At 34.3% G+C, this 13,564-nt stretch overlaps 1 protein-coding gene across 1 annotated transcript in view; it reads left to right on the forward strand.

Annotated features, from left to right (window-relative positions):
• ADGB (androglobin) overlaps window positions 1-13,564 on the forward strand; it is an 85,433-nt gene that overhangs the window by 22,802 nt on the left and 49,067 nt on the right. The window contains exons 9-11 of the mRNA XM_062489002.1: window positions 2,207-2,381; window positions 3,106-3,196; window positions 5,631-5,766. Of these exons, the coding sequence (XP_062344986.1) occupies window positions 2,207-2,381; window positions 3,106-3,196; window positions 5,631-5,766 (402 nt within the window). The remainder of the gene's footprint in view (window positions 1-2,206; window positions 2,382-3,105; window positions 3,197-5,630; window positions 5,767-13,564) is intronic.

Here is a 13,564-nt window from a genome sequence, read left to right on the forward strand (position 1 = left end):
GACTATCAGTTAAATATGTATTTTGGTACTTCTGTATTCTGAACATGCCAAGGCCTGCTGATTTTACTGTTTTCCTCCACTTTCTTCAGGATCCCAGAAGCTGAAGTCTCCTGGAAGAGACTAGATATGGACTAGAAAATGTATCATGATGAGACAGTTCTGAATGGAAAGTCTAATTATTTTAAGGGCTACTTGAAAAACATTAATTTTAAATTTTGAAGACTACAGTTAAGACTCCCTGATACACATTATCCAGTATGTTGTTTGTTGTTATACAAGAAAGGGCATGTTTTTACCAATTTCTATCATTAGTATTGTAACCGATGAAATCAGCTGGAAAAATCGTAGCTGCATTACAGCTGGGGTAAAATCAACACTTAAATTTCCACTTAGTCACTCACAGTTCTCAGAAAGCTTTTTATAATGCCAGAGCATGCTTTCTTGAGTTGATTACTAATTAGGTTTCCATTTTTTGTACATTTAAATCATATCTATCATAATTAGATCATTACATTTTAAGCTGCCTTCTCAGGAAACTGTTTCATTGAGTAAAGAAGTTTCCAGAAATTATTTGCAGGTGTCATGCTTTAGTGCACTTAATTGTTGTACTATTTTCTTTTTTTAAAATTGTGCTGTGTATTTTATGCAACTTTGAAGATTAACTTGTTATCTGTGGTATTGTTTTAATTTATTTTAATTTAAGGTCTCAGTCAACATTGTCTCTTTGCTAATAGTAAGTCATGCTAGTCATCAAAAAGCAAAGTGGAAGCAGGGACATGGGCTTATATCTTTCCTGCCACCTAACACCCTGGGTCTCAAACTTGACTACAGTCTGTTGGGATATAGAGATTACTGAAAAAGAGGTATGGCAGACCAAATAGGATGAGACAGATGAATCTATATGTCTGAACTAGTATTTTAGTAAAAACTTGATAGAAAAATGGGACTTGACAGAAGTTAAATTTAGAAGTGTAGAGGATTTCTTATGGATAAAAACCCCACCATTTTCAAGCTGTATTCAAGGGCTGAGACAAACTATACTGATTGAAATAAAGTTTAGAAAATTGATTCACTGGGATAAGAGTTGCTCCTTAAACTTGGAGAAGATTTTGTCATTGACTGCATTTGTGCCAGAATTTCCCTCCCGAATTTTTGTGGTACCCCTTTTAGCTCTGCTTTCTTGTATGGATTTGCTTGGATTGTTGTGGCTTGAATTTGTCTTAGTTTATTTAAAATCATGGAAAAAAAAATCAGTAATTGAGTCTTGTAAGTGTGTAGTGTATTCAGTATCTAAATTCTCCTTTATGACAGCTAACTGGTTATCTTCAAAATCCTTTCTAATCTTGGAAGTTTTAACTGGCATTTTAAATTTAGTTAGTTCCCCACTCTTGAAATAACTGAGAACCACAACAACATTCTTCTCTACAGAGTTCATAAATACAGAACCTAAAGAACCTAGTCGAAGCAGAGACCTGCTGATGAGTATGTTAAAGAAATAAATTATTGGTGATTTATTTATCATGTAAAAGAAAGTGTGCTTTTAAAGCCTAAAGGATGTAGAAATATTGTAACAGAACTTTCAGTTGGGATGTGAAGTACTGGACCATTATTATTTTAGTGGGAAGAGCACCACTCAATGTCCATATCTAAAATTGCTCTTAAGTCTGTTCCTAAGGGCTTTGGTATACAGGTCACCTGAAGTGTCTTTAATGTGTTTCATAAATGAGCCATCAAATATGTTTATCTTTAATTATGTGTTCCATCAAAGGAATACATTACGGAGTTTTTACAAGTCATCTAAAAGATCAATTGATTTTAGAATTCTGCCACTTTATAAATTCAGCATGAAGTAAGGACTTTTCCCCTCAGAAAGAATTTTTAAGTATGATCATTTAAAAGGAAATGTTGTGCCTATTGCTTTCTTACATATTCATTCTCTTCACTTGTATGTTATGGTTATATAAATAAGTTAAAAGAAGTGATGAATCTATTATGAATAGTAAAGTACATGTAAACACTTCTAAGTATACTTTTTGTGCTGAATATCAAATTCATATCAACATGTTTTTGGATAGGTGGACTATATTAACTTCATTTGTTATACAAGCTGTTAGATTCCTTTGTGTGCATACTGTTCTTGTTTGTTAGACAAATATAAGGAGAAAGAAGATCTCACCCAGTCAGGTTATCCTTCCATGTTCCACAGTCTGATTCTTCAGAGAAGATGAGGCAATATGGGCTTTCCCATATACACAGCCATCCTCTCCTGATCACTAGAACTAGGTCCAGTCCTCTGGTAGCACCACCAGAACCACCACCACTTCCTCCTTGGAAACTTTTCCGTCAGAAAAAGCAAGTTGTTGTGACATCTGAACCCCAAGGTTTGTATACTAAAAACTCCAAAAGAATTTTTTGATTACATTTTAATTATTTCAGAACCATACTTATCATCTGTTAGCTTAATTTCAGTTGAACTCAATTTTGTATTACTTCCTCTTAGCCATATCTCCTACATGCTTTGAGGAGTGTCTTAATTTATGTTGAAAAAAGCACTCTAGTGGAGCAAATGAAGAGGGGATGTTATCAAAGTAACACAGAAGCTCTCTGATGCAGGGCCATGAAAGCTTCTGAAGACCTTTTAAAATTTTCAAGTATGTGACTAGTCCTGCTGCATCAACTTACGGTTTTAGAGTAATTTTTTTCCTGGGGTTTGTCTGTACTGCATAATGGAGTTAGATGCATGATATGAGACAGCTTGAGCATGAAAGTGTTACAGACTAGCAAAGTATACTGGGATAAGAAATTGAGGGAATTGGCAAAGGCAAAAAAGTGCTGCCATAGTTGTTTTGAGCTCTCCTGGACAACATTACATATAAGTTAGGCACAATTTAATACTTTGCAGGCTGATGATCGGAGTGTAAAGCACTTATATTTTCACTATTTATCACCTAGAACCACCCCTTTTTTTATTTCATTCTAGTGGATGAGGTGTTACTTGGAAAATTATTTAGGGGTGATGAATCCCCATTGGAAATTATTTCTCAGCATTAACAGTATTAAATACTTTTATGAATGTATATATTTAACAAGTTGTTTTTTTCCCAGAGCCCATGGTAGAGAAACCTGAAAAACATGTTGAGATCGCTAGCCCATTTTTTAAATACAAATTGAATATTATCAAAATACCAAAAGACACGTAAGTATATAAACATAGTTTCAGCATTAGCATTGTGAAAGTGCACTGTGAAAATGCAATGACTTATCTTTACATGTGTCACAGGGAAAAAATGGTCAGATCATTTCTGGAGGCTAACAAACATCTCCTGTTTTGGGAGTGCAACAGAATTCCTGTTGGAGATGCAAGTCTCTGGGCTTAGCTATTTCTCCCTACAATCTGCCCATGTCTGCACTGCTGAGAAAGCTTCCCAGAGGGTGGTCATGCACACAAGGGTCCCCACTTGACAATTTGACATTGGAGGATGGGGAGTGCTGTCAGGCAAAGACACGCTGCCAGATTCTCTACCCAGCTGACCCAAAAATACCTAGAATTTTTGCTAGATTACTTCTGCCAGAAATATTAATATTCTTTGATTTATTTTGAATTTTTCCTCAAACTACTAATCTTTTTTAATTCTAACACATAGCAAGGAAATAATTGACTAGCCAGTCAGTATTTTCATGGGCATCCCAAGTTTGATATGGAACACTTAATGTTTATGAATAAAAGAGGCTGTTGTTTCTTCATGGTAGTTGTTACAACAAGCCTGAGAGTGCAGGTGAAGGTGCTTATGGTCAATAAAACAGCTTTGTAAAAATGCCTTGTGTTAAAGACAGTTTGGAAGTCCTATAAACCCTTGAAAACCAAAGTCTTTATATGGAGTGTCTTAGAGAAGTTTCAGAAATTGTTGTACACTAGTATACTAGTCAGTATTCCATGGTCAGCATAATACTTGCTCCCTGACAAGAAAGGAAAGATTACCATAAAATGCATCAGAACTGTGGGGCTTTTTCCCTAGGACACACAGCATAATGCACTTCTGTCAGGCTTCAGCTTATAATGTGAACATTCAGACAAGTTCTAGAATTATCAACTCTGTCTCTTTTATTCTGACTGAGCTTCTGTCACGAAGCATTGAATATATCTTATACCCAGTGTACACCAAAAGGTTTATGTCATTTTGGAGGATATGTCTTTTCCTGACAGAGTCCAACAACAGGTTGTAAATTGTTGGAGATATGTGTATTTTCTTAGGGTGTGTAGGTCTTTTGTTGAGTACATCTCTAAATAATCAGATTAAATTACATATGTGGCAGGTTCTACATTTTGATCATCATAATTGGATAGACTGACAATAAACCAGTTAGAGATTTTTAATTTTTTTGAGAAGCAGCATTTTTCCATAGAAGGCATGACTTTGGAATATTCTGGAAATGTAATTGTTGTGCTGACGCAGCTGTATTTTGTTTGTTAGAAATGCTTAAATTACTGCTTGTTTTCAAACAGAAGGAGTAGAAATACATTATAATGCTCTAAGCAATTAACAGGCTTTGATAGAGCTGAGATTTGATAGATGAGAGATTGGTATTGAAGATAATGAAGATGTTGAAGTATTTACATTTTAACAGATTTTATATTGCTTTTTCATATTTGATAGGTTGCTTCATGATCAACTTATCCCATTTGGGGAATGATAGTTTATTTAATGTTCTGAGTTTCCATGACAATTAGCTAATTTAATCTTTGTGATTTAATTAACAGGTAGTAGCCAAAAATATATAGCAGGTATTAACATTTCATTAAAGTAATATAGCTGTGTAAATAAGATAAGGGACTTAGATAGACAATTGGGACTGAAGGTTTTTAATCTCTTCCTTTTCTTCTAATAAATTATTTTGAAACACTAAAAGGCAAGATAATTGTGACTGTTATTGCAAAAGATCTTGATCTTTCATTACCTCAGTCCTTAAAAAGGGGGCTAGATAACACGTGCTTAGATTTTAATTTGTTCTTTATTGCTAAAATATCACAATTAAACACTTAAGTCTAATTAGCATGTATGGAAAATTGTTTTGGTCTTGTTCTAGTCCTTCACTTAACAAGCAAACAGTTACTTATATTTCCTTCAGTTTTTATTCCTGCCTCCAGTGAAATCAGCAACGGAGCTTTCTCCTAGTACCAGAATAGGCCTGCACAGGTTTCCTTGGTTATCCTGTATTTTAGTGGTCTGGTAGCTATGGAGACCCATTTTGAGGAAAAAGAAAAAAAGTAGTCTGACACAAAAAAATTATTTTTTTTGCCCTACCTCCATTCAAGTAGTATTTTTTTTCTCTTGTCTAAGTGCCATAGTAATTTATTCACTTCTGACATTATCATCTAGTTTTCAGCTGGCTTGGGTTTTGATTTTTTGAGGGTTAGTTAAGAGGTCTTTCTATCATAGGTTTGTGTACAGTGCCAAGCCAGTAATGACAAGAAATATATGAAATTGTGGATTCTGTGCTGCCCTAGGAATCTTTCAGAATAAAGGAGACACTAATTATTTTGATGAAATTCTGTTAAGAATAGTTATGAAGACTGTCATTTGAAAGAAAATGTACGGATTAAAGTGTTTGCATTCTCTTGTATTATTTAGCCACTTTCTGCAGTCTACCATCAAAAAAGGATTTCATTCTTTAACCCACCTCACTTCTGTTACTGAAAGTGATGAAAGTGAAAGTAATGAGGATATGAATCACAATGGGAGACACTCAAATGCAGATTATTCTCAGGTAAATAATATTTCTAATTTTTAACTTGACCTAGTTTTATATTACAAAGGGTAGTGAAAAACAAAATAGAAAATATTGAATACTGAAATATGTTTTCAAAGACATTTCAGAAAGCTTTTTCCCTTGCTACTTAAGTAACTTCCCTACCCTTTCCACTTTATAGTTATATTGATGTGTATTGGGTGGGAAATCTTTCTTAATACCTTTTCCTTTAGCTATTTTTTTTTAATTTTCCCTTGGATTTTAAAAGTTATATTGCTGACACTGTCTTGGTTTTGCACTTAAAAATCCTTTTGATGGGAGTATCTTAAGAAGATAGTCTGCAGTGTTTAAAATAAATGCTAGTTTATTTGATGATTAGTTTGTTTTGGCTACAGCGAAGATGTACATAGGCATGTGACTAGAAAAATGGAAACTTTATTGAGACATGCCTTAAAATGGCATCCTCATTTAGGACTTAATGGAAAGACTTCTGGCTAGATCTGGAAAAAGAGGAAAGACTTCACTGCTTGGTTGGCCTGCTCTTAAATTTCAGAAGCTCTGTGTTCTAAAGGAATCCTCAGCTATGATTTAGACCCTCAGGCTTTCTGTGCAACTCTGTGAGGGAATGACATTCCTCCAAACAGGTTCACTGGATGCAGCACTGGCTACAAGTTGGCTCAAACCACCCAAGCCAATGCTAGTTACTAGGTAGAAGTCTACACTGTAATTTTCTAAGATAGATAAGATTAATCTTACCTAAGTTTAATAAAACATTACTAGGATGACTTTGGGAAGCTGTAATTACTGAGTTTTGTAATACTTTTTTTTATTGTTTCTGTTTGTGTATATGCTTCCCGAGTCTGCTTTTAGATAAATCTTCAACAAATTGCTCCTTCTAATATTTAAATCTTACATGCTTAACAGAGGAAAAATATTATACTATCAAAGAGTTACTGAACAATACATTCCATGAAAAAAAATTTCATATAGGGAAATAATTGGCAACATAGAGAAATAGACTTAAATACTCACAAACAAACAAACAGAGCTCCAGTGAAGTAATTTAATTTACTCAACACCTACAAAGAAACTCAATGTGGCAGTGCCAGCATCTCTTCAATTTCATTCTTAATGCAGCAAACACTACTCAGAAGACCATTTGATAGCTTTTCTCTTTTGGCTTTAAATTTTTAAATGAATGGGAAGTAATTTTCTATGTAATTTTGGGAGTGTCTATTTATATTTCCTCTGCAGAGTATAATCATGCTGTTTGTATATTTCATATCTATCTATATACTGTGTGTTTAGATAATGTACATGTGTGGATATCATTAGTGGATTTAATTATTTTAAAATAAGGCAATTCTGCAGTTAAGAATAATATTTTGTAATGCAGTATATCTATGGCCTGTGATTCTGTGATATATTTAGTTATTCAGTATTTTGTGTGCATTTTATAAATAATAGCCTAATTAGTAATTTCATAGTACTTTACCTTTAAAAGTATTTTTAGTTATGGCATCATACAAAAATAATTAGAAAAAGCAGCAGGATTTAAAGGAGCTGGAAGTATGTCTTGGTTTGGGACAAATTTGGAAGGAAATTTCCGAATGAGGTCTTTCTAGAAAGCACTTTCAAGCAGCTTCTCCTCCCCACTGGTTTGAGAATATTTCCTTGGAAAAAAAGTAGAAAAAATGTTTTATTTAATATGCAAAATATTCACAGACATGAAAAAATGAATTATATTAAACAATAAAATCTCTCGCTGTTCTGTTGAGATGGCAAATTCAACAAGTCCTTTTGGTGGAGTGTAGCTCATCTCACTCAATCTCTTATGAATCCCTTCTGTGCTAAAAAATGCCATGTCCCAAGCCCTGACAGGCCACAAGTGTGAGCTTCCATTTTTTTTCCAAATTTTCAGTCCAAAACCAGTTTGAGCAGTTCCAAAAAAAAACCTACAGTCCAAACAACTTCTCTGCTTCTGCTAGCTAAAAATAATGATTAGAATCAAAACAAAGCTGTTTGTCACTGTCCGTGCTGCAAATTTGCACTGAAAGAAAGAATGTGAAAGAACAAGTGCAATTTCTGCAGACACACTATGCACTTCTGCTCCCCCTCTTCATTCTCAGAATCAATCTTAAAAGTGCAGAACTTAATATCCAACATCAACAGAGCAGGCAATTAGAAATACAAGCATCAAAAAATCACCCTAAAACAAAGTAGCATCTTAGAGCATATAATAATTACTCTTTTCATTACTTCAGTCTCTAGGTGTACAAATACTGATTTGTCTAGCTGCAAATTAGTAGACGTTTATGTGCTGGAAGCATCAAAGAGTGTGAAACATCCCTTAGATTTTGTCCCCTAGTCCAGGAATGATTTAGAAGGCTGATCTATCATAGCAGGACTTGCAGTCAAGGAGAGACAAGGACGAGTAGGAAAATACATGAGAGAGACACTGATAAAACTGCAGTGGTTGGAAGAAGATGTGACTGTGATGTAGGCTGAGGGCAATCTGATTCAGACAAGAAATATAAGAAGCTATGAGCAGCTAATTGACTTATACATGAACTTTTGCCTCAATTTAAACCTCAGGTGAAAAACGCTATGCCTGTTAATAGCTAAAGTACGCAAGTAGAACTTCATTTTTACAGCTTAAAAGAAAATGGTTTTTAACTTGGAAAACAATCTTTTTTTTTCACTTATTAAATCTTTTCATCAACAAAATGATGTGGATACCTCTGGCAAATTCATAAAAGAAAAGCTTGCTTTCAGTAGTTTTTAAACTTGACATAATTAACATGTACTTTTAAAAACAAGCCAATTAGTGATTAAAAAAGTGAACACTGAAAGAGAAACTTTGATATCCCAAATTCACTACACTATTGCTAATTTTTAGAATTTTGTATTGCAATATACTGAATGTGAATAACTTTTTCTCCATTTTTGGATTACTAGTAATTACTAGTCAGGAGATATCTGCTTTAAAACCTGTGATACAGATTTGGTAAATCTTTGGGATACAGCAGTTTTATGCTTTAAGCTGACTGAAATTCAGTCAGCTGCTGTGCCAGATGCTCAACAAGTTTAAATTGGCATATATCAGTTCACTCTAATGTAAACTGCATGAAGTAACATTGTAACATCAGTAACATCAATAACTGAATATCTGATTCACTGTTCCTATGGTCTGCTGTCAGAGAAACAGAGACTAGTGATACATGAAAGACAAAATTCTATGAGCTGGATGTACCTTCTTTGAAAAATATGAAATTGAAAGACATGCCATTATCATGTCCTCAAAGTATTCATGCCAAAAAATAGAAATGCTTCATTACTGAATTTTTCAAACTTTTTTTTTTTTTTGCTCTGACTTTCCCATTCAGTGCTTTTATGGTTCTGGAAGCATTTGGATTTGCATTAGGAAAAAAATATTTTGAAATATCTGATTTTAGTAGTTTAATTGATTTTGTGTCACTGTTCTTAAGAAAATGCATTTTATTAATTTTTTTATTTAAAAACTCCATAACATAGGGCCAAATTCTTAAATGGAGAGGCTCTCTTTTATTTTTGTTCAATAGAAGCTAAGTAATTTATAAGTGTAGGACACACTGAAATATATGTGAAAGTGTTTTGTGAACAGAAGAAAACCATAACCATCATCATATGTAAGTTGCACAGTCTTGCAGATTTATGCAACAATAATTTTGTCAAACACTTGTGAGAAAAAGATTATCCTGGAGTAGTGTTTCCTTGTAGATCTGCCATTCAAAAGCCTACTTGAATATTCTTCATTGGGATGAATTTTTTGAAACAAGTTATCTCCAACTCCATTGAGAAAAAAGCTCTGTGTGTTTGTTTGAGGAAATGCAAAGCAAGAAAATCAGAATATGTTTACCATCAGTACGTGCAATGGCTAATAGATATTTTAATATACTGACCTGATTACTTTGTTCATACATCTTAAGCAGAACACTGATATTTCTCCTTGTGGCTTCTTCAGTGTCAAGCTCCCTGGCAATGCTAATTTTTAGAGCAAAAGGGTTAGAGTAGCCACTCTTTCCCAGTGACACAAATACAAAAAACTTGTTCTTTAATGTTCATGTTTCCTTCATGTTTCTTACTTCAGTTTGTCCATTACTTTTAAGCTCAGTCTTATCTTCTTGTGTGCAACTGATACCAGTTTATTTAATTTGCATGGTCTGTTGTGTGCCCTTTTAATATTCCCCATAAATATTACCGACTTTTGTGCCATAATAAGCTTTTTCTTTTTTTCGCTCTAGTCCTTGTGTTGCATTTCATAAATGCTTTGAATTGGTATTGAGTCACCAGGAGAGCTAGATGGGAAAAAATAAAGTATTTTCTTTAAAAATTTTATAATTTTGAAAATTACTTCACCCTGCAAAAAATGGAAATTCCGTGCTTATTGCTGGGGGAAATTACACATGGCATATGAGGCACATTAATTAGAAGAGGGACTTGAGAAGAGGCATTTAGACATTTGTGGTATAGAGACACTTTGTGGGCCCACAGTTATCTACTTGCACAGACATATTTGGAACCTTCAACATCAGAGATTGAATAAAGAGATGCCAGATGGTAATCCGGTATTTTTAAGATATTTCTATATCTCAGTTTGTGCACAGTTTTGCAGCTGTTTGTTCTTTTGTAATATTGCCTTTTTTCAAAACTCACCTCTGTTACCTACTCTCATATCACAGCTAAAATGGGAACTGATATTCCATTTAGTGAACACAGTGACTGAGGAGCAAAGAAAGACTGTGCAAATGACTGTAGATGCAAAACACTTTGATGATATAACTCTCATGACTGTATGACATAAATCTGTATGACTGTCAGGTCAATATCAAACCTTGAAATTTAATACAGGTTTGGATCTTAATAAATATTTTGGTCATCTTTGTCATTTTGAAGGAATTGAAATGGATTTTTTTTTCTTAAAAATAGAGTACCTGAAACTTTATTCCTTCACCTGCAGTTATATTCAGAGCACTTATTTTTTGAAGAAGACTTCTAAGAAAGTGTGTTAAGTTTTGCCATGCATCATTTCTACAATAGAAAAGGCCACCATTTTTATAAGAATATCATATAAATTATAAAACTTATTATTTGGTAAATTTGAATAAAATAAAAATATATCTCATGTTAGGAGGCTAAAAATATGAATGAAACCTTGAACATAACAAGATAGTTATAAATTTATGAATTACCATTATTTTTACAAACATGCATTAATGATTATGAAACATAATAGATGATAAATTCGATTTTTAAGTTATCTGCAGAATTTTCATTCAGATTTGCCATTCATTGAAGGAAGAACAATAAGAATTTCCCCCAGAATCTGTGTGCATCATTCCATGTTCACAGTTAGATATGTTATTTTCCAGTTTATTTCTTTGTAAGATAGTGTGGCAGCAGACCTGACTTTTCAGGAAATGTGTGTTCAAGGAGGAAAAATGCCTTTATTTTCTGTTCCTGTGGCAATGTCTTAGGCATGGTACATGAGGTAGTAGTATAAAAAAATTAGAACTTTCTTGCCACTCCAGTTGTCTCAAAGTCAGTGAAGATTAGGTAGATGAACACATCCTGTACCATTGAAAGAGCAGACAGCTTTTGACTGTGCTGTGTTTGTGCTCCAAAAACTGAGTAAATGAACCTATGGGAGTCTCTACACAGCTGTGGTTAGATTGGTTTCAGAGCTCAGAATGCATGAAGTTATTAAGCATCCAGATTTTCCAGGGCACATTCTCCTTTACTGAAAATTCTGTTGATGCAGTTTTTGAGGACTTTCTGTATTTCTCCAGGTTTTCCTGCTGCCAACTGCTAGTACTGAGAGAGTAGCTCTATATTAAGCTACTTCATGTCCATACTAGAAGCATGGATAATGTGTACTGCCCATTAGCAGTATATTGGACAGAAAGTGCTAGACTTGTTGTACAGATGTTGCAGTCTGCAAGGCTTATACAGTAGAGCTCATATAATTTTATACTTTGGACATGCCCAGGATTTCCGAGAAGAAACTCAGTAAATTGTACAGCTGACATGTATCTGTTTGGTAAATCCTGTAACTCCTACAAAAGTTTGGCAACATTGGAGTCTTTAAAGTTGTAGGCTCACATGGAGAAATATGACAGCTCTGTGCATATGTACTTCCGAAGTCATAGTTTAAAGGAAAGCAATAGTCCATGTGATTTTTCAGACTCATATGTTGAGACATGACTCTCAATGTGACATGACAAGTGATCACAGCTTGACTTGCTCTCAACAGTTGTGTGTACGGAATTCTGGAAACAGCTGAAGTACATGGATATTTGCAAGACCTTTTCAGGTCATATAAAAACAAGAAATTAATCTTAAAAATAACTGTGAAATGCAATATATTTCAGTTACTGAATTCTTAACTCAAGTGGTAGCAATTTCAGCAGTGTCTTAATTTTTCTCTTAATTGCTCTTAATATTAGATCTGTCCCCAGCTTTGACTCATGAACATTTAAAAAAAAACAAAAACCCATAACGGACTAGGAATAGAATTTCAGACTTGTGCTGTGCAAAAATGCGACTTCCAAATTCCCATAATAAACAATATTGCAGTTAAACTATGTATATTAAATTACTTGCTAGTTCCAGTTTTGGGATAGAGACTCAAATCTGTAGTTTATTTGCTCAGCTCTTTCCTTTGTTAATTCAGTAAATATCAAACACCTAAAATTTTGCCAGAGGTGAGATTCCTGAGCCCGTTTCCGTGTTCTGAGCCCATAGAGATTCTGTAAAATGTTGCTGGAAGACTTTTACTGGAGCTAGAAATTAAAGTAGGAAGCCATAAGGTTTTCCTCTAAGGAAGCATTCACAGGTCCCTTCACACAGTGTATGCAGAGCAGTCTGTAATAGCAGGGTTCAGGCAGACCTGGACTTCCAGCATAATGACCTTGTGCAAGATTTAGGTACTGTTGTGACCTGCCATCCAGTCTAACTCAGACTGTCTAAATTATGTCAGTCTGCCCCTCAAAATATATTTCTTGATTGTACTGATAAAGCATAAAATCTCCAAGTCAGCACAGCTCCCACAAAGCTCCGTTTTGAAATGCAGAACAGAAAATCACTGTGTGTGTCCAGCTGCCAGGCAGGTCAATGCTACCAGATTCAGCATCAGCATCTTTGACACATGTAAAGATATATGAGGGTATATATATATATATATATATATATATATATATATATATATATATATATATATATATATATATTTAAGGAGTTTGGGTGGGGAGAAGGGTGACAAATCTAGGTAAAGAGAGACCTGGAATGAAAGGGAACTTGAAAATTTGTTTCCAATAGCCTTTTAAAAGGCTTTAATATTTGTCTTTGCAAAAGCAAAGCTAGACCAGTTAATCTATTAATAGTACCACATTCAAACAGGAAGTAAACTGCAAACTGCAATCTCTTTCTCCTTGCCCAACCGAAAAAAAAAAAGAAAAAAGGAGAAAAAAAGAAAAGGAGGTTGAAAGGAGGTTGAAGTGACTCTTCCAGTGTATGTCATATTGCATACACTGGGAGAAGTGAGAAGTGAGTAAGAGGGAAGGATGACTCGGCACACATTTTTAAATCAGAGATTTTAATGTCTCAAAGACAAAGACCCTGTCTTTGTAAATTTAGTGAGTGGACTTTCTGAAAGGCTGGGTAATTTCATTTGAACTTCTAGTGGAAGCAGCTATATTGCATTGATATTAGTTCAGCAGTTCTAGCTTGGGGCTGGGGTTGACCAGGATAAAGTTTTTCCCAAAACTGTGAAAAAAGA

Source organism: Cinclus cinclus, chromosome 3 (assembly GCF_963662255.1).
Source record: "Cinclus cinclus chromosome 3, bCinCin1.1, whole genome shotgun sequence".
NCBI lineage: Eukaryota > Metazoa > Chordata > Aves > Passeriformes > Cinclidae > Cinclus > Cinclus cinclus.